Here is a 22,047-nt window from a genome sequence, read left to right as displayed (position 1 = left end):
GTGCATACTGAGCTCACCATGTGTTATAACATGTATACTATAACATGTATACTGGGATCACCATATGGTATAACTTGCATACTGGGCACACCATGTGGTATAACATGTATACCGGGCTCACCATGTGGTATAACGTGTATACCGGGCTCACCATGTGGTATAACTTGCATACTGGGCTCACCATGTGGTAGGGCTCACCATGCGGTATAATGGGCATACTGGGCTCACTATGTGATATAATGTGATCACTGGGCTCACCATGTGATATAATGTGATCACTGGGCTCACCATGTGGTATAATGTGCATACTGGGCTCATCATGTGGTATAACGTGCATACTGGGCTCATCATGTGGTATAACGTGCATACTGGGCTCAGCATACTGTGCATACTGGGTTTCAATGTGGTATAATGGGCAGACTGGGTTCACTTACCATGTGACATAATGTGCATACTGGGCTCACCATGTGTATAATATGCATAATGGGGTCATAATATGGTATAATGTGCATACTGGGGTCACCATGTGGTATAATATGATTACTAAGCTCACCATGTGGTATAATATGAATACTGGGATCACCATGTGGTATAATGTGCATACTGGGCTCACCATGTGGTATAATGTGCATACTGGGGACACCATGTGGTATAATGTGCATACTGGGGACACCATGTGGTATGATGTGCATACTGGGGACACCATGTGGTATAATGTGCATACTGGGGACACCATGTGGTATGATGTGCATACTGGGGAGACCATGTGGTATGATGTGCATACTGGGGTCACCATGTGGTATAATGTGCATACTGGGGACACCATGTGGTATGATGTGCATACTGGAGACACCATGTGGTATGATGTGCATACTGGGGACACCATGTGGTATGATGTGCATACTGGGGACACCATGTGGTATGATGTGCATACTGGGGACACCATGTGGTATAATGTGCATACTGGGGGAATGGTTTGGCTTGATCTGCATACTGGATAGACTGTGCTGCATAATGGAAACTGGTGGGTATTTCAGTGTGTGGCATAATGTAATTGTCTTGTTAGGGGTCACAAGAAACCTTAATCTAGCCCTGTCTAGAATACAAAGTTTAGACACTGTGCCCATGCCCCATAGCTAGGTTTCAGCTTACCTATTAGCTCTTGTTCATCCATCCTAAAACAAGCAGATTTCATGGACAGTTCCAGGACTCTAATGCAGCCATCATCGCAAGCCAGGATGACCTTGTCAGAGGAGCACCAGTCAACGTCCAGCACACGGTAATTCACATTCCGCCCAGTACGCATGCTGCTCACCATCTGAATCTAGATCAGGAAAGCGTGAGAGAATACATAAAACAGCCATTATATGAGCGTCGGCCGGAATATCACGCTTGCTAACTTTCAAATAGTTCACTTGTTAATTAAGATTATGCAAAGTTAGCAACTGCTTTATATCGTATCTGATTTATATGGTTGTTATCTTCATATAGATTACTGATCAGTCACTGAGCCATGCACAAGAGAATGTGCCTAAGGTTATTGCTATAGTACTTAGTCATTTGCTGAGAAACCAGCAGTAGTGTTTTGTTGCCATAAATATTGTTTTATACAACACGATACAAATCTATAAAACAGCTGTATGCAATGCAATAAAAAAAAAAAAAAATCAATGAATCAGTGATGCTATTTATTTTATTGTATTCCTGTGGGTGCAGGGTGTGGATTAGGCTGATTGTTTCATTTATGGTTTAGTTTAATCTTACTGTACTTCTACACATGTGCAGATTCACCCAATACAGTATTTTCTATGTTCCAGTTATTAGCAGGACCCCTTTCCTTACCCGTTCACTATTTAAATCCCTTGCTAACAGCCAATTGCCTATCCAGTGTAAACAACGGTGGTTATATCAACAGATGCCAAGCTTAGACATAGCTGAACAGAAGAGAGGAGCGATACAGTGAAGTTCCACCAAAAATAGGATACGGTCTACTCTATTCTTTACATTTGTCTGTTTTTCATATAGTTTGTATTGGATAAGTCTTTCTCACTATAACTTCTATACTTAAAGCAGGTAGCCTGCAGAAGCAGAGGCTGGCTGACAGATCCTCACAATGTGCAAATAACTTTCTTGAAAACCATAAAATCGATTTAATCTCACTGCCATACCAGATTAATGTGCAAGGAGTCTGATAATTATCTTGTCCCATCACTGTTGTCTAATGGTGAGTACACAATGGCTGATATATCAGCCATTCGAGTGAATGGCCAATATATCGATGCACCATCAACCAGTGTGTGCAAGAAATATATCTGAATGGTGCTGTTCACAGATATATATTGCGTTGACTGTGCAACGTTTTGTGCATTGTGCTGTGTGTATGGGCAATCCGCCGACTGCTCCTTACAGCCATGGTGAGAGCCGCCGTGATTGACAGCTTTGTGATGTTGGTCCCGACGGATTGGGCAGCGTGTATGGAGAACATGCTGCCTGTTCCGTCTGTAGTATCTGCAGATCGATTTAGGAACATTTACACTAAATAGCAACTTGCTTTATATAAATACAAGAAATAATAGGATTTATTTTATATGTGTGTTTGTGTGTGTGTGTGTGTGTGTGTGTGTGTGTGTAGGGAATACCCCAATCCGTGCTCTGTGAATGTAGAGGGCGCTAAGAAATTGTAAACAAATATATAACTAAAATATGTAATAAAAATTAGCCCTATGGGAAAAACGTAGTGAATACAGATTCTTTCAATATTACATCAGCATCGATGGTTACAGTCACTGAATAAATATGCAGAGCCCAACGCGTTTTGTCATGTCCATGACTTCATCAGGGGCCAAAGAGCAGCAATTCAGTAGAATGTTTAACACTATTAGTTGTCAGAGATGTCATTCAGTGCAACAATTAAGAATCAACCCAATTGAGATGTATCTAATATAATAGGAAAAGGTCCTTAAATAAGTTTTTTTTAAAACTTTATTGTGTGTTGCACACACACACACACACACACACACACACACACACACACACACACACACACACACAGAGTCACAAACTCTAGAAGCTTATCAAATGAAATGACATCTATGATCATGCTGTTCTGCTTTTCTGTAAATCCACTAGAGGGTGCTGACACTCACTGAAACAAACTGATAATTACATAAAACTTTTGAACGAAGTTGCATATAATGTCAAGGTGCCAGAGTTGTTGTCAAGGTGTCAGCCCCTCTCTATACATTTGTGAATAATTTATTATGTAGTTTATTAGCTCAACAGAAGCTAATGTGTGACAGTTCGTTGCAGCTGCTGCCCGTGCTCTGGGTATAGGGACTGTGTACACTCCATGTAGCACTGGAAGGCTGTGGAGAGGGTGTCAGATAAGCTGCGATTTACCTTTCTTTCTGGCAAGAAGAATACCTATCTCATGTTATATTATATGTTCTAATAAAGTGAATGACCTGTACAGTTGCTCTCCTATTTCGAGGATATCCATTGGTAAATTTGGATGAAGAGAAGTGAATACTGACTGCAGCTGTGGTAATGGCCGGACATTCCCAGAAGAAAAGAGTATAAGAATTTCCTTCAGAAGATCCGATTATGCATTGATATAACACCAGAGCGTAGAATGTCTTTGCTTTGATACAAGATTCATTTCTAAGGCTTGATATTGATAACACCTTTCGATCTTCTCAGCTGCGCTACCTATTTGCGTCAGTGAAATCAACCTGTACTTTTGAGAAGTTTAAATAGATATTCTTGACCTAATTTAATCACAATTTCAGAGCAGTTTTTGGAAAAAATATTAGCCAGTTAAGCGGTCAAGAGGCCATTTACATGGTGATGTTACTGGCCAACGTCCATCCAACATCTAATACTCTGTACAAAACACCAAGACTACAGAGCCATAGGCAAATACAGGGAAGGTGGAGGTTCCAAGCCCCCAAATCTCAGAACAGAGCTGAAAGTAGAGTTCACTTTCTCATACTACAATTTTGGGGGTATGGGTCATTAGGTCGACAGGGTCTACTCTAGATTGACAGCCAAAAGGCTGACCACCATTGCCAGTCAAAAGGTCAACACATCAGAAAGCTCGACACGAAAAATGGTCAACTTACATTTTCCATCTTTTTTTTGGGTGTCAACATAGACACCGTTTAAGTGCATCGCTGTGCTTTCCATAGGAGTACATTCTCCCTCAATGCCCACTGGAATGGTAAAGTATGAACAAATCGGTTTTAAAAATAAATCACTAAAAACTCATGTTGGACTTTTTTCATGTCGACCATTTTTAACATTTCACCTTTTGACTGTCCACCATATTGTTTTACCTAGACACTGCTGATGTACTGAGCGTATACCAATATTTATCACATTGCAAGCAAGCCCAATCCGGCTGTGAAATGTCTCTCTAGTCTGGAATGATGCACTTCATCACATTTATACCAAAAAAAAAAGAAGAAAAAAAATCGCCATGAATGACTTAAACAACAGTGACCTCTACAGGACATAAACAGATGATACCCAACATGGTGACAAAAACTAAACATGCAGCATCCATGTAACAAGAGCAGAACTATAATTAAACTCATCTGTGTATTCCAGTGTAATAAAACAAAAGCCCAATGTTCTTCAGTTATACAACATACTGTATTTATAAGTCACTTTGAATACAGTCCTTTCAAAGAAATCAAAATGTGAAATGAAATAAATGTAAATATAGTCAAATCCTGCACATTATTTGATTAAATGAAATAAACTTGTGTTAATTTGGAGTTTTTTTGTTTGTTGATGTCTTGAAAGTTTTCAGGCTAAACATCTGAATATCAATAAAGCAGTGACTGGAATGCCATAATTTCCAAACCAACATACTGGAAAACTAAAACAATAATTGGTACTTGTTTTCTAGCACGGCCACACCGATTTCCATCGGGGTGGTCGTGTCGGAAAAATTGCGTCGATCGCATCGCATGCGATTTGGTCGCATGCGATGCGACCGATCCGATTTTTTAATTGAATCAAATGTGAATAGGGTCCCTGGGACCCGATTTTACATTGGATTCAATGTAAAATATTCCCTAGACCCCCAAATTTTACAATGTAAACCCCACGATAGACGCCAACCCGCGAGGGGCGTCGGTGCGCGTCCTCCGACCTTTTCATTCCCCTACTATCCACGTCGGCGTGGAGTTGAGAATATAAAGTGGGGACGCGCATAACTTCTCAGGTATACGCATGTGCTCGCCACGCTTATATATTCTCAACTCCACGCCGACATGGATAGTAGGGGAATGAAAAGGTCAGAGGACGCGCACCGCCGCCGCTCGCCACGGTTCGGGTTGGCGTCTATCGTGGGGTGACGACGGGGCCATATATAATGTGAAATGGGTCATATTGGCCCATTTCACATTTTTTACTATGTGAGATGGACTTAATCAAGTCCATCTCATCTTGTGCCATTATAATGGCACAAGACCGACGTGATGCTCCCGATTTCAATGTTAAAAAATATTTTAACATTGAAGCATATGGCAAAATCGGGGGCATCGCGTCGGTCGCGTCGGGGCCAATGTTAATGGTCCCGACCGATTCGATGCCCGCAATTTTTCCTTTGCCGGCAAAATGGACCTGATTTCAAAGGAAATCGGGTCCATCGCGGGCATCGTGTACCTTAACTTAAAGGTACACGATCCCAAAGATTGTGGCCGTGCTAGGAAACAAGTACCCAATAATTAACTATAGTTTGCATAATGTATATGGATTTTTTTTCTTTGCAAGCAACTTGTCCCGTCATCGGTATATAGCCCTTAGCAAAGGGGCATCTTAAGAGAGGAGGAGTACCGTGTGCAGCCTCCTCCACCCGGGCCCCCTCCTCTGTCCTAGGAGCAGCACTGTGAAGCGGGGTCTAAGCTGTCAGCTGTCGTGAAACTACACATGCCAGCATGCCTTGCCATAGTTTTAGCATTCCCTAATAGCAAAACTGTGGCAAGGCATCATGGGATGTGTAGTTTCAAAACAGCTGGAGGGCCATATGTTTGCCATGTCTGGTCTAAGCACTAGAGGGCACACCACACACATTATAGATACGCCACTGCCTTAGCATGTATTTATAGAACAACAACAACAACAACAACAACAACGTAAGATTAACAACACTAACCTCTTTGGTATCCCAAACCTCCGCCCCGTCATTATAGAGCACTATTAGTTTCTGATTGCCTTTTCCTGGTGCAAAACGAATTTTCCGCACCCAGTTTCTGTGTGTAGGAATGCTCCTGAAAGGTCATGTTAGAAAAGTGCTCATTACCAAATGGAAAGGATTACAGCTTTAAAATGTTTTCCGCTAAATACATAGAACAGTGTTTACAAAGCTGGGTAACATCATTAACCTGGTTATAACATTACATTCTACTTTAGGTAGCAGTAAAAAGGCACTAAAAACGCTGATGGATTTTAATTACGAATTAATTTTGCTATTTCAATGTAATTAAGCACTTAAAGATGCATTAGAGATCCATGTGCTACTTACTAAGCTTTAGGGATAATACACATTTGTAGATTGTAAATCACTGATGAGTGTCCTGTTCTTTACAAACTAAGCTAGTTACATAGGCAAGTATGCTTATATTACTGTCAACATGATAGTTTGGGGCTTTATTATACTTACCGTATATACTCGAGTATAAGTCGACCCGAATATAAGCCGATGCACCTAATTTTACCTAAAAAAACTGGGAAAACGTATTGACCCGAGTATAAGCCAAGGGTGGGAAAAGCAGCAGCTACTGGTAAATTCCCCTGTATAATAATACAAGGACACCACAGGCTGCTCCCCCTACATAATAACAGGACACCACAGGCTGCTCCCCCTACATAATAACAGGACACCACAGGCTGCTCCCCCTACATAATAACAGGACACCACAGGCTGCTCCCCCTACATAATAACAGGACACCACAGGCTGCTCCCCCTACATAATAACAGGACACCACAGGCTTCTCTCCCTACATAATAACAGGACACCACAGGCTTCTCCCCCTGCATGGGACACCACAGGCTTCTCCCCCTGCATGGAACACCACAGAATTCTCCCCCTGCATGGGACACCACAGGATTTTCCCCCTGCATGGGACACCACAGGCTGCTCAGATTTTACTGACCTCCATCCCCTGTACTGGGGGGGTTGCAGCTGCCGCGCTGTCTGGCTCCACAGGGAGGCGGGGGAGGAGGGTGCACGGCCGCCGCTGTCCTCCTGGTGTGTCCACCGCTGCCCTGCTAGATGGTGGCAAACTGCAGTGCTCAAGGGAGGTAGAGGGTGCCGCTGACCGGCTACACGGGGGGAGGGGGTGCGCGGCGGCAGCCGCTGACTTCCTTCTGCGGCGCCAATGCCCTGCTCCTCTCTGTAATGGCCAGGCCTCCTGCACCATACATGTCCTCAATGCAGGAGGCCGGCGGCCATGTTTCTGTAGCCGCGGCCATCTTCCCTAAGCCGCAGCTACAATATTAAAGCCACTGACTTGAGTATAAGCCGAGTGGGGCTTTTTCAGCAAATAAAAATAGCTGAAAAACGCTTATACTCGAGTATATACGGTATATAAAGGTATCTTTATTTAGTAGGGCTGACCGTTTAGTTAAGATTTATAATAAATAATCTGCTCCACAGACTGTTGCCCAAAACTAAAATGTCCGTATATGAACGGTGGTTCCCAAAAACATTAAGAGGGTTCTAGAAGTAGAAATCGGAAACAAACCCCATGGGGTGTGCAAGTCAGCTGCCACAAGTATACACAGATGCTAGTGTCCTCTGATGGTCCTGGCCATTTCCTTTTCCCACAATGGCAGCCGCATGCCTTCATTTGGAGAAACGGAGGCCACTGCCCACCCCCAAACTGCATCAGACTGTCAATCACTGACAAGTATGATACCTAACAAGGTGGTGAGGTGGGAATGCTTTATCGCTTGGTGGTATTATTCCGTAATTACAGATGTATCGGGATTCATCTTTGCAAGTGATGGCGTCACCATTGCCATCAACTGCATCCCCGCCATCTGTATGCCGGAAGGGGACGTGCGCGCGCGTCCCCTTCCGACGGTGCTGCCCTAGGTCACCCGGTGCCCACACCGGGTGACCGCACCCCTCCCGCAGCCTCCTCGGGTCCCCCCCAGCACTATCAAGCGGGAGGCGGACAGGATTGCGTCTGCCTCGCCGCCCGGATACTGAGACGCGCGTGCGTGGGGGACGCACGCGCGTCTCAGTCAGATGGAGCGCCGTGTTGCTGGCGGATCGCTAGCAGTATGCTGCTGGCGGTTCGCCAGCAAAGATAAAACTGGCCCCATCTGTAGTTACTTTTGGGAACAGGGGTGTACCTTGATATTGCATATAACAGATGGTGCTTTTGAGTGCCCCCATCCAGGAGGACAGTAGACACCAGGACAAGATTATAACTCATTTCTCTTTCTACACTGCAAGTATACACTGGACCCTGGAATTGTGATAGGGACCATAAAAGCGGGAAGACATATGCCATGTTGAAATTCCAGGGCACTGTCATGGCATCCACCACTCACACCAACAGATCCTTGGTCCTTGCACAGAACTTGGATATCTGACAATTGTAACTGGACGCCATTAAGTCCACTTCTGGGAGTCCCCCAAAGAGCCACAATTTCCTGGAACACCTTCCAGGAGATCTGCTGGAATGAAACAGCAGATAAGGCCGGAACATTGGCCTCTGCCCACTCAAAGATCCGGGACACTTCCTGCATTGCCATCCTGCTGCGAGTGCCCCCTTGGTGGTTCAGATAAGCCACAGCGTGGCAATGTCTGACTGGATCCAAATGGGAGATCACCTCAGAACCTCTTTCACCTGCAGAAGCGTCTTCCAGACCGCCTGCAGCTCTAGGACATTGATCGGTAAGGATGATTCCACACTGGACCATAGACCTTGCAACCTCAAATTCATGTAAAATTCATTTTAAATCAGAGATCAGCTGGTATGGACAGTAGTTGATAACTGGTGCGCCTATCTGATAAACGCCTTTCTCGGTCATCTTCAGTTTATCCTCAACACTTATGCCCACACAATTTTCCTCTCCTGGTGCCTTTTGCCATTGCCTCTGCTATCCCAGTTTATCCTATTCTTCTCAGACTCACGATCAAACTCATCTACAAAACCCCAGCTGCTTATCTCCTGCTTATATCTTCAGCCTCTTTTTAACTCACCCCCACCCACCGATGTCGGTCTGCCCCTGCTCGCCTCCTATCCCTTTCCCTAATCATCTCCTCTCAGTTTTGTCTTTAGGATTTCTCCAGTGACAACTCCAACCTCTGGAATGACCTCCCACTCCTCAACCAGACTTCACTCGGCCTCCTAGCTTTCAAATGTCCCCTTAATTCCTATCTCATCACTAACGTGTACATCCGTCGAACCTAACTCTTTAAAATCTGCATCCCAAAGCTCCATCTTCTGATCTCCTCCCTGTACTCTATCACATTGCTTTTAACATCTGGAATGTTGCGAGCAGGGCCCTCTAACTTTTGTATTCTCTGTGTAAATTTATAAAGATATGTGCATGTTTGTATTAGTGTGTACAGATGCATATGACAATGTATCAACCCTACGTATGGTGCTATGAAACATGTGTGGCACAATATTAAAAAATATATAATAATGAATCCTTTGAGAGTGCCAACATCTCTGTGAGAGATGTTCAAAAAATCTGCTAAAAATGCTCACATTTGTTATATAAATTCAAATAAAAAACGTGTTAAAAAAGATATTTCATACATAAAGAAAACATTACAGGTCATTTTGATAAATAGAAATGTTTGCTTGACAATTTTCACACCTATTTTGAAAATTCATTGCCACTCAAAAGGTTAAAAAGCCTTTAATACTGGTTTTGTACGGCCACTCACTAAATGTTTCTTTATCTGTTGAACAAAATAAAACAATAAAAGAAAAAACGACTTTGCTACATTAGTGCATGTTACTGCACGTGGACATGTGGAATAGATATAATGGGGGAAACAAACCAGTGTGATGATCCTATAAAATCTAGTTTACTTGAGATTTAGATTTGCACAATGCCAGTTTCCACGCGGATCCAGTGATAGAAAGGTGCCATATACATGTGTGTTTACGGATGGCAACAGTGGTTTTACCCATGAGTGCCAACATCTCTGTGAGAGATGTTTAAAATATCCCTTTCAATTCAATTAAAAATGTTGTGCAAAAGAAGATTACAGGTCATTAAGTTGGATAAAAATGTTTGCCTGGCAGTTTTCACACCTATTCTGACAAATTCACTTGGCACTCAAAGGGTTAATACCTGAAAAAGGATTTGTTTTACACAACCTTGTGTTGGAAAAAGACTTTAGTCGATGTTAGACTGAATAATGGTGTGCAAAAGAGAACCAGTGATAAGAAGAACTGTATTAGACCTGAAGACATGATTTGATTTGAGGTCCAGGTTACATTTAGAAAAAGTTTAGATACAGAAATATTCTTAGTTCTTAAAGCTTTACTTCTTTACAAATGGTCCCTTGGATTCATACTGACCCGTTTTACCTCTAGCAGAGAAAACAATGACGTCTCACCTTGAAACACGGCCTTTTAAATCCCAGAAGTTTAAATTGCCATCTACATCCCCCAAGACCAGGATGTCTCCCTTCCAGGCAATGCAGGAAATGCTGCCCATGCTGCCCTGCAGGGTACAGGCGGAATTTCAGTACATATAAAACAAATTAATATTATCCAATTTAATATTTCAGAAAACCAGAACACATATAGCGCATCTCTTGCAATAAAAAATAAAGAATACGATCAAGTCGGCAACAGAAAAAGATTAGTTACATTTTATATGACAATACATATTTACTAGCAGGGCCGGTGTAAGGCTTCTGACCACTCTAGGCAAAACTTCAATCTACTGACCCTCCCCCCTCCAACCCCATGCTGCCACCAATATCAAGAAATATTTACAAATGTATATATATTTGTAATATATTTATGGTCCTACATGGATACGTTCAGCATCAAGGCTTTTACCTATGCTCTCCCCTATTGATGAAGAGGAGGAGCCAGAGGCGGTCACTGAGGAACTCGGTGGCAGTGGATAAAGAGACCGTATTGGCCCAGGGAGCAATGGCGCTGGGCAAGAAGAACGGGAGTCAGAGTCCTCCTACACTGACCCCAATGACTATGTGCTCTTCTTCATTGTGGCCATTATTGGCATCAGGCTGGAGATCTCCTGCACGTCGGTAGTGTGAGTGAGGAGGACAGCTTTGTAAATTCCTGTATATATTTGTAAATATTGAACATATTAATAGATATGTATCTATAGATATTACTATCTATGTACCTATGTATAACCAATGTACAATAAAACCATGTATATTAACTGAACATGCAAGTGTGTGAGGTGTGTGACACAACCCTGGCGCACGCGCTGCTGGTTGCACACCCACACACATCTGACAGGTTTTCTCCTTTGCATATGCCAGCAATTGTGTTGGTTTAGTTAACATGTTTTACAGCTGCAAAATGTGAAGCAAAGGCCGAGGGGAGGGTCGCGGGAGCCTCCGGGAGGGAGACCCCTTTTCCGGGACACTCCCGGCCATTACAGAAGGGTAGGCAACCCTGGTCAAGAGTAATTAGGTTGACAGTCAATAAATCGACCACTATTGGACAACAGGCAAAAGGTTGACACATGAAAAAAGGTAGACATGAAATAGGTGGACATGTAAAAAGGTTGACATGAGTTTTTCATTAAGAAAAAGGGGGCAGTTTTTCATAATTAACGATCTATGTAAACATAGATGGATTATATAACAGTGTGCTGAGCGCAGCGAGGCACCGTGCCCGAAGCATGCCATGCAAAGCGGGTCATGCGAGAGGACGCAGTCCACTTACAAGGTGTCCATGTCGACATAGACAACATGTTCACCTTTTCCATGTTGACCGATTGCTTGTCTCTATATTTTGACCGTGTCCACCTAATGGTTGACCCATTGAAAGTCAACCCTATGACTCATACCAGACATTTCTTTGTGGCAGCTAAATGGGCATTTCTGGGTGAACACTGCGCAGCAACAATGTAAGCTCATGCAAGAAAACGGTTTTATGGGTAGGTAGCCATACTTCCATGTTGTTCTAGGCATTATGGCCGCCGGCTCAGCTTCCTCTACTGCAGCTAGCGTGGGGTAGGTGTAAGCAATAATAACGTTACTCTGGTGTACGGGACAGCGGGGCAGTGTGCACAGATGTATACATATACTTGCAATACCATTCTGTTCTGAAATCATTCACAGCTGGTGTTGTACATAAAGTGAAGGCAGAAAACACGATTACTGTTAGATTACTTTTAGAGTTATTATTTTTAATATAGGGGGAACATAACGGGAAATCTTCTATGAAGCCCCAGCCAGGCAGCACAACAAAATGGGCTGAAAATATCAACAAAAACCCCCCCCTAAATAAACGCATCCTGATGTAACAGGAGAACACTCTGGAATAAATGGTCAGTGTGATAAATGTATAACATACCATATAGGCAGAGTTTTTATATACTATTAATTACAAACTAATTCACGATGTCCCTAACTTAATATCGCAGTGTGTGTCTATGTAGGCGTTGCTTCTGCGCCCTGCACAGCAGGCTCCTTTGTGTATTAATGTTCATTTTAAAGCGCAGAGAAGTTAGTAAAGTTTATAGGTCTTTATATAATGTGCAGTGTTCCCAGGAGAACCACTAGACTGAATCCTCACACTTGGCTAATGTGCAGCCGGCCCACCAGACATATCATTAATAAAATATTTAGCGGTGATTATATCAGGTCGCTGCTACAGTAGCTGCGGAATAACACAGCAGTCACAGGGCTCTGTAGAAGATACTACCAGCAGAAGCAGTCTCAGCAATAACTACATTAAGTCAAGAGATCAACACCAGCAAAGTAAAGACTATAAAAATGAGCTGGAACATGATGTGAATACATAGTAATCTCCAGCAGATGGGAACAATATTAATACAAACAGCAGAGCACGTTTTACGTTTGTTAAGAACACCGATCATTACATCTCGAGAAATAAATATTATATTATATATATTTTTTTCATCATAATGACAACAGAAACTACGCAAATGACCCTGATCAAAAGTTTACATACCCCTTTAACACCAATGACCGCTTGAAATCTTTTGTGGTAGTTGTGTATGAGGCTCTTTATTATCTCAGCTGCCCATTCTCCTTGGCAAAAAGCCTCCAGTTCCTGTAAATTCTTGGGCGGTCTTGCAGGAACTGCACGTTTGAGATCTCCCCAGAGTGGCTCAATGATATTTGAGGTCACGGGACTGAGATGGCCACTCCAGAACCTTCAGTTTATTCTGCTGTAGCCCCTGTTTTGGATCATTGTCATGTTGGAACGTCCAGGTAAATCCCATGTGCAGCTTCCGGGTTGATGAGTGCAAATTTTCCTCCAGTAATTTCTGATAACATGCAGCATTCATCTTGCCATCAATTTTGACCGAGTTTCCAGTGCCTTTGTAGCTCACACATCCCTAAAACATCAGCGATCCACCTCCGTGTTTCACAGTAGGAATGTTGTCATCATAGGCCTTGTTGACCTCTCCAAATAGAACATTTACGGTTGTGGCCAAAAAGTAAAATTTTGGTCTCATCACTCCAAATTACTGTACCAGAAGTTTTGAGGCTTGTCTCTGTGCTGTTTGGAGTATTGTTAGCGGGATGCTTTGTGGCATTTGTGTAGTAATGGCTTTCTTCTGGCGACTCGACCATGCAGCCCATTTTTCTTCAAATACCTCCTTATTGTGCATCTTGAAACAACCACCCCACTTTTTTCCAGAGAGTCCTGTATTTCAGCTGAAGTTATTTGAGAATTTTTCTTTGTATCTTGAACAATTTTCCTGGCAGTTGTGGCTGAAATTTTTGTTGGTCTACCCGACCGTGATTTGGTTTCCACAGAATTCCTAATTTTAACTTAATTAGAGTTTGAACACTGCTGATTGGCATTCTCAATTGCTTGGATATCTTTTTATATCCCTTTCCTGTTTTATATAGTTCAATTACCTTTTCCTGCAGAGCCTTTGACAATTATTTTGCTTCCCCATGACTCAGAATCCAGACACATCAGTGCATCACTGGATGAAAGGGTCTTTCAGGAGACCAGAAACTCACTGACCCTTTTAAACACACACTGATTACAAGCAAACAGATCACAGGTGAGGATGGTTACCTTTAGTAGCCATTCAAACCTGTGTGTGTCAACTTGTGTGCATGTTATCAGGTCAAAATCTCCAGGGTAGGGGCGTGGCCTGGCAGCTGAAGGAACAGGACGTGCAATCTATGAGCTCCCGTTTGGCTGCGACCAAATCCTCACTAAATCACCCAACACAGAAGCCATCCAGTCTTCATACCCCACAAACCAGCTAGGGGGGACCCTAATTAAGGAGTGGGAAAGGCTGCGGAGTCGGGGGACCTCTCTGAGAGGTCCTCGCGGATTGCGGCCTAGTACCCCCTTGGAGCCGGGGACTCGCGTGATCGAGCCGATCGTCGGAGCCACGCAACGCGAGAGGTGGCCTCCCAGAGTCCTGCAGACTGCTACCTAACCAGCGAGGGGACTCCAGGCTCAGCGGCATCCGGGACACAGGCGGCGGACCCGGCTGAGAGGTGAGGGGAGACACGGCGGGCAGGTCCCTCTAAGTCGCGGCCGCCATTTTGGATCCGGAGGGACGCGCGGCCGGGCTCCATGTATACCAGGGTGCCGGCGCGGGTCCTCTATTAGGCTTCCACTAATACCCTGAGCCAGCTCCTACACTGTCCCCTCTTCCCTCAGTAACGGAGGGACAGAGGAAAAGTCAAGAGGACTCACTCCCCTTCATCCCCCTGAAGTGACCGATTGCCTGAAGTGGGACACGCTTCTCACAAGGGCCAACGGAGGGAACCTGGAGGTGCTCACCCCCCTGAAGAACACAGTACCACTTTCCAGGACCCCATCTACACATCTTTATGTGTTACAGGCAATAAATTACAAACACATGAGGTGGTGAGGTCATTTGTCCAACAGATATACAGGCCCTTATATACTGGAGACTCAGTCCAGGCTTAGGGCTCGGTGGCTGCATATTTTGGTGTGATAAATATCGCTCAGAACGGTCTGTCAGGGGTGGGAAGTCCTGAACTGATAAACGTGCTGTTGAAGCTTTCTGCTGTTGCTCTCTGACAATATAAAAAGCACTGACAAAGATGATCTGAAAACAACCTAGGATCTTAAGGCCCATACAGACACAAAGATCCTATGCCCACGACTATGAAAGATTCCATTCATTTAACCCCCTTGCAACGATTTTGAGCGATTATCCATGGTCGTTAATCGTTTAACATCGTTTGGTATCGTACACATTTTTAGCATTAAACGATGGACGATAAACGACGATGCGCGTCCCCGCAAGTCGGTCATCATGTCTGTCATCGCCCTTGCATGCAGGTCAATTCGTCTATCATCGTTTACATCGTACAGTGCCGAAGACGGCAAACGATGAAAAACGACGGACAACGAGCGACGGAAAGCGATGTAGCCACTCCCAGGAACCTCCCAGGCGCCATTTCGCTGCGGATGGCATCAGGAGAACCAGCGTGCGTAGCAGGACACGGCAGGGGTGGATTCTTCAATAAATTGGTGAGTTTATTCGTGTGGTGGTGAGGGTAGGGTGGCCGCTGCTATGTAGTAGAGTAGTATGTAGTACAGTATGTGCTGAGCGCTTCATGTTTGTAGTTATTTATGTTGTGGGGGTGGGTGGTTTGGCCTTGTGTGGTGGGATGCTGAATGGGTGCCTGGCTAGCCCTGGAGATAAACAAACCCATATCCGCCTGCCTGGTGCATTTTGTGAGTGCTGTGCCTGGTGCAAAGTGTTGCTGCCTACCTGGTGAATTCTATGCATGCAGTGCCTGGTGCAAAGTGCTTCCGCCTGCCTGGTGCATTTTGTGAGTGCTGTGCCTGGTGCAAAGTGTTGCTGCCTACCTGGTGAATTCTATGCATGCAGTGCCTGGTGCAAAGTGTTGCTGCCTACCTGGTGAATTCTATGCATGCAGTGCCTGGTGCGGTGGGATGCTGAATGGGTGCCTGGCTAGCCCTGGAGATAAACAAACCCATATCCGCCTGCCTGGTGCATTTTGTGAGTGCTGTGCCTGGTGCAAAGTGTTGCTGCCTACCTGGTGAATTCTATGCATGCAGTGCCTGGTGCAAAGTGCTTCCGCCTGCCTGGTGCATTTTGTGAGTGCTGTGCCTGGTGCAAAGTGTTGCTGCCTACCTGGTGAATTCTATGCATGCAGTGCCTGGTGCAAAGTGTTGCTGCCTACCTGGTGAATTCTATGCATGCAGTGCCTGGTGCAAAGTGTTGCTGCCTACCTGGTGAATTCTATGCATGCAGTGCCTGGTGCAAAGTGTTGCTGCCTACCTGGTGAATTCTATGCATGTAGTGCCTGGTGCAAAGTGCTTCCGCCTGCCTGGTGCAAATATTTTAAAAATATTGTATATTGAATCCTTTTGTCATTTACAGACATGTCAGCTGAAATCACTGAACAAGACCACTGGACTGGATTCCTGGAACTGTATCAGTCCCATGAATGTCTGTGGAAAATCACCTCCAAAGACTATGCAAACAAGGACAAAAAAGCGAAGGCATACCAGCAGCTCATTGAGTACTGTAAAGTCCGTAAAAGTCAAGCGGATTTGAAATGGGTCAAAAAGAAGATTCAAAATTTCAGAACCGTGTTTTTAAAAGAACACAAGAGAGTGAAGGAGTCACAGCATTCGGGAGCAGGGGCGGATGAAGTCAGAAAGCCCACGTTGTGGTACTACAATCTTCTCCTGTTCACCCTTGAGGATGAGCCCAGGACTCAATCTCATTGCTCGATGATGGGGGATATGCCACCGGTAGTTGTCGAGAATCAAGATGAGGTGGTAAGTATATGTACAAAGGACAAACATCATTCAAGATTTTTTTTATAACTATACACTCCATCTGTTGTTAAATGCACATGACGATAAGCACTACAAATATTTTTTGTTGATTTTTAAAAAAAAAAAATGATGCAGTGCATGCTGGCATGTGTAGTTCAACAATTTTGTGTGTCATGGTTATTCGGCTCAATACCATTTTGAAAGTTTGTGTAATTTATTTTTGTATACCTTTATTATAGCCAGCACCAGGGAGCGACCATGATGTCTCCATCAGCGAGCCTACAGATGTCGATTTAGTTGACGCAGAGCCATCTCCTCCGCAACCAAGTCGCCCACCACCGCCAAGAAGACGTCGGGTTACTGCACAGAGTACGAGCTCTGCACCATTGTCTGCCGAGCAATTTCTGAGGCGTGCAGAACAGGTTCTTCAGAAGCCCCCAGATGAACATGAAAATTTTGGAATGAACATCGCATCTGAACTGCAGTCGTTGGATCCGTTCCAACGTCTTCGTTTTAAAAGCATTGTATACGATGCGCTAATATGTGCTCAAAATGGTAAATTACCAGAGAGCCCCATATTACCATCGCAGACATTGCATTGGCCACCTCTCCCACCACCAACCAATCCACATTATCCGTCATATCCACCTACACCGAATAATTGTACACAAAACCCAAACAACCAATTTGCCTTGAGTGATCACTCCCCAACATCATCACCTACCTATAGTTCCTCAAGTAGCACCTGCTCCGCTTGGATGAGTGCCCATGCCACTCTGCAAGGTGATGAGCCTGGTTTGTTGCAAATGTAAAATAACAGTTGCTGTTGCAAGCATTTTTCTAAAAAAAATCTGTTCATGCGGTTGCACTTTCTTCGTTGATGTTGGGGAATGGAACATATCACCTTGCCTGTGGCATTCCACTGTATGTGGGCCATTGGGCCAGATGTATTAAGCCTGGCAAAGAGATAAACTGGAGGAAGGAGATACCGCATCAGCCAATCGGCTGTGTTTGAAATATGGCAGTTTGGAGTTGATTGGCTGGTGCGTTATCTCCTTGCAATTTAACTCCAGTTTATCTCTTTGTCAGGCTTAATACATCTGCCCCATTGTACATATCACCTTGCCTGTGGCATTCCACTGTATGTGGGCCATTGGGCCAGATGTATTAAGCCTGGCAAAGAGATAAACTGGAGGAAGGAGATACCGCATCAGCCAATCGGCTGTGTTTGAAATATGGCAGTTTGGAGTTGATTGGCTGGTGCGTTATCTCCTTGCAATTTAACTCCAGTTTATCTCTTTGTCAGGCTTAATACATCTGCCCCATTGTACATATCACCTTGCCTGTGGCATTCCACTGTATGTGGGCCATTGGGCCAGATGTATTAAGCCTGGCAAAGAGATAAACTGGAGGAAGGAGATACCGCATCAGCCAATCGGCTGTGTTTGAAATATGGCAGTTTGGAGTTGATTGGCTGGTGCGTTATCTCCTTGCAATTTAACTCCAGTTTATCTCTTTGTCAGGCTTAATACATCTGCCCCATTGTACTCAACAAACACATGTTTGCACTTTGTTAAATATTATTTTCCATTGGTTGGGAAATGTTTTATCTCATGACAATTTATTGTCAATTCTTTTCTATTTTATGAGACTTATTTAATAATTGTATATGTAAAAATTTAAATTTTTACATAAAGTTTTTCACTGAAAACAATTGTATTTTCTTATACAAGATGAGCAGGTGAGTGGATGGTGTGAGGGGAGAGGGCTAGTGGATGGGGCTATTTACCTGGGTTGGTATCCCTATTATGAAAACATCAACAGCGGGGCACACAAGGGACAATGGACAAGCTCCATACCTGTTCACAACCCATGGCCGGTATTCAGAGGGTGAACGATTGCTTCCTCCTTGCTGTCGCCACTCCCCAGTTAAATAAACAATGACCTGGCCTATACGCATTTTCCAAAGCAGGGGTCAATATCCCGTCAACGGCATAATGCCTGCTGGGATCCCTACTGTTGGACCCATATATGACACCTATTTGAGAGTTGTACATGTCATGGAAAACAAAAGAATACATTACAAAACAAATGGGAACACATTCAGTTTTGAACAAACAACAATATAATTTGAAGTTAAAACATGGTACTTTAAACATTGTATGATACATTTGTAATATAATCATATCACACGACATCATTTTGCCAGGACACTGCACCCTCCCCATTAAAGTAAGCAGTATACTGCTCCCTGATTCTTTTTGCCTCAGTGGTAGACACACCAGTAGCCCCTGAACGTTGGAGTTCAGTGAACCCCACTGCAGGTGTAGGGGTTTGTGGCTGAAGTGGTTCGGGAGGTTCAGTATGGGATGGGTGGTGGCGGGCCATTTTCTTTGTGCGCAGTAGATTATGAAGGGCACAGCACGCCAAGACCACCCAGTTAATCTTGTCCATGCGCAGATTTATCGCTGTGTGGAATACTCGAAAGCGATTACTCAGAATCCCAAAGGCGTTCTCAACTGTCCTGCGCGCTCGCGATAGTCTGTAATTAAAAATTCTTCTTTCCTGAGTTAGCCCCCTTTTGGCATAGGGCTTCATCACATGTTTGTGTAAGGCAAAGGCCTCGTCAGCAACAAATACAAAGTTCATGCCATTTGTACACTGAGAGGATGTGGGCAGATGGAGGCTATCAGAAATAAGGCTGCGGTAAAATAGGGTGTCCTTAAAGGAACCACCATCCGAGGCACGACCATTTTTTCCCACGTCCACGTAGAGGAACCTGTAATTGGCATCCACAATGGCCATCATAACAATACTAAAGTATCCCTTGTAATTATAATACAAGGACCCAGAATTGTGTGGAGGAATTATCTCCACGTGTTTCCCGTCGACAGCTCCACCACAGTTCGGAAAATTCCACTTGTCACGGAAATCTGCTGCGACCTTGAGCCACTCTTCCTCTGAGGACGGTAACTGCAAAAGAACAAGAGTATATGAGAAGGGGAACGAAATAACACCAGGTAATTGCACTACAATCAACACCGGCCAGCCTAAAACACAGTTGCACCAGGGAAATGCAGTATAGAAAGCACCAGGCAGCAAAAACAACAGTTGCACCAGGGAAATGCAGTATAGAAAGCACCAGGCAGGCTAAAATATAGTTGCACCAGGGAAATGCAGTATAGAAAGCACCAGGCAGGCTAAAAGATAGTTGCACCAGGGAAATGCAGTATAGAAAGCACCAGGCAGCAAAAACAACAGTTGCACCAGGGAAATGCAGTATAGAAAGCACCAGGCAGGCTAAAATATAGTTGCACCAGGGAAATGCAGTATAGAAAGCACCAGGCAGGCTAAAAGATAGTTGCACCAGGGAAATGCAGTATAGAAAGCACCAGGCAGGCTAAAAGATAGTTGCACCAGGGAAATGCAGTATAGAAAGCACCAGGCAGGCTAAAATATAGTTGCACCAGGGAAATGCAGTATAGAAAGCACCAGGCAGGCTAAAAGATAGTTGCACCAGGGAAATGCAGTATAGAAAGCACCAGGCAGCAAAAACAACAGTTGCACCAGGGAAATGCAGTATAGAAAGCACCAGGCAGGCTAAAAGATAGTTGCACCAGGGAAATGCAGTATAGAAAGCACCAGGCAGGCTAAAATATAGTTGCACCAGGGAAATGCAGTATAGAAAGCACCAGGCAGGCTAAAAGATAGTTGCACCAGGGAAATGCAGTATAGAAAGCACCAGGCAGCAAAAACAACAGTTGCACCAGGGAAATGCAGTATAGAAAGCACCAGGCAGGCTAAAATATAGTTGCACCAGGGAAATGCAGTATAGAAAGCACCAGGCAGGCTAAAAGATAGTTGCACCAGGGAAATGCAGTATAGAAAGCACCAGGCAGCAAAAACAACAGTTGCACCAGGGAAATGCAGTATAGAAAGCACCAGGCAGGCTAAAATATAGTTGCACCAGGGAAATGCAGTATAGAAAGCACCAGGCAGGCTAAAAGATAGTTGCACCAGGGAAATGCAGTATAGAAAGCACCAGGCAGGCTAAAAGATAGTTGCACCAGGGAAATGCAGTATAGAAAGCACCAGGCAGCAAAAACAACAGTTGCACCAGGGAAATGCAGTATAGAAAGCACCAGGCAGGCTAAAAGATAGTTGCACCAGGGAAATGCAGTATAGAAAGCACCAGGCAGCAAAAACAACAGTTGCACCAGGGAAATGCAGTATAGAAAGCACCAGGCAGGCTAAAATATAGTTGCACCAGGGAAATGCAGTATAGAAAGCACCAGGCAGGCTAAAATATAGTTGCACCAGGGAAATGCAGTATAGAAAGCACCAGGCAGGCTAAAAGATAGTTGCACCAGGGAAATGCAGTATAGAAAGCACCAGGCAGCAAAAACAACAGTTGCACCAGGGAAATGCAGTATAGAAAGCAACAGGTAGGCACAACACTAGCACCAACACTCTGCCTAAACACTGTGGATTCACATTACACTGGTTGGCAAAAATAACTGCAGTATATGGGGGTTTAAATATGCAAATATACTATCATTGCAGCTGCAACCACATGGAGGGAAAACACATTTTGCACATTGCTGGAGGAGTAATCCATAACGGATGCAATAATTTCAACATTCTAGATTAGTTAAAAAATAATATTTCAAAATCTACAAACAAAACATACAAAATAAGTAAATTATTATTACCTGGAAGTACTGCTCACGAAGGACACTGTAGATAGCCTTGCATGTCTCTAGTATAATGAGACCAAGAGACTGTGGGGAAATGACCGCTCCAAACTTCATATCCTGTAAGGACCTGCCGGTCGCCAGGAATCGCAGAGTGGCGATCAGTCTCTCCTCCGCAGGAATTGCCTTGCGCATCCTTGTATCCTGCTTCTGGATATGAGGCCTAACCAGTTCCAACAACTCCGTGAACGTGGCATCATCCATGCGGAGAAAATTTCTGAAATCGTCAGGACAGTCCTCGTGGATCTCAGAAAGCAGAACCATGTGAGAGAGCGAATCTCTCTTCTGGAGCCACTTCTTTGACCAG

General features: G+C 44.1%; 2 protein-coding genes across 4 annotated transcripts in view; one reads left to right on the top strand and one right to left on the bottom strand.

Moving 5' to 3' along the window:
• WDR11 (WD repeat domain 11) overlaps positions 1-22,047 on the bottom strand; it is a 114,823-nt gene that overhangs the window by 17,254 nt on the left and 75,522 nt on the right. For both annotated transcript variants that reach the window (XM_083149169.1, XM_083149171.1), the window contains 3 exons: positions 10,605-10,711; positions 6,164-6,278; positions 1,153-1,324 (listed from right to left, as the gene is read on the bottom strand). In XM_083149169.1, coding sequence (XP_083005295.1) covers positions 1,153-1,324; positions 6,164-6,278; positions 10,605-10,711 — 394 coding nt within the window. The remainder of the gene's footprint in view (positions 1-1,152; positions 1,325-6,163; positions 6,279-10,604; positions 10,712-22,047) is intronic.
• Positions 15,290-18,820, top strand: LOC146009110 (uncharacterized). 2 transcript variants are annotated; one of them, XM_083149168.1, is made up of 3 exons: positions 15,290-15,702; positions 16,583-16,986; positions 17,226-18,820. In XM_083149168.1, exons 2-3 carry the CDS (start codon positions 16,585-16,587, stop codon positions 17,796-17,798), a joined length of 975 nt encoding a protein of 324 aa, XP_083005294.1. In that variant the 5' UTR covers positions 15,290-15,702; positions 16,583-16,584; the 3' UTR covers positions 17,799-18,820. The 2 variants fall into 2 exon arrangements, with proteins under 2 accessions (XP_083005294.1, XP_083005293.1); XM_083149167.1 differs by lacking the exon at positions 15,290-15,702 and having other exon boundaries at positions 16,422-16,986.

This window comes from Crinia signifera, chromosome 6, assembly GCF_055691185.1.
Source record: "Crinia signifera chromosome 6, ASM5569118v1, whole genome shotgun sequence".
In the NCBI taxonomy this organism is placed as follows: domain Eukaryota; kingdom Metazoa; phylum Chordata; class Amphibia; order Anura; family Myobatrachidae; genus Crinia; species Crinia signifera.
The sequence above is the reverse complement of the archived record's forward strand: the minus strand, read 5'-3'. Positions and strand labels throughout refer to the sequence as shown.

Coding starts and splice junctions, on each gene's coding strand:
- LOC146009110 (XM_083149168.1), top strand. CDS start 16,585: ATGTCAGCTGAAATCACTGAACAAGACCACTGGACTGGATTCCTGGAA. Junction 16,987..17,225: donor TCGAGAATCAAGATGAGGTG/GTAAGTATATGT, acceptor CCTTTATTATAG/CCAGCACCAGGGAGCGACCA.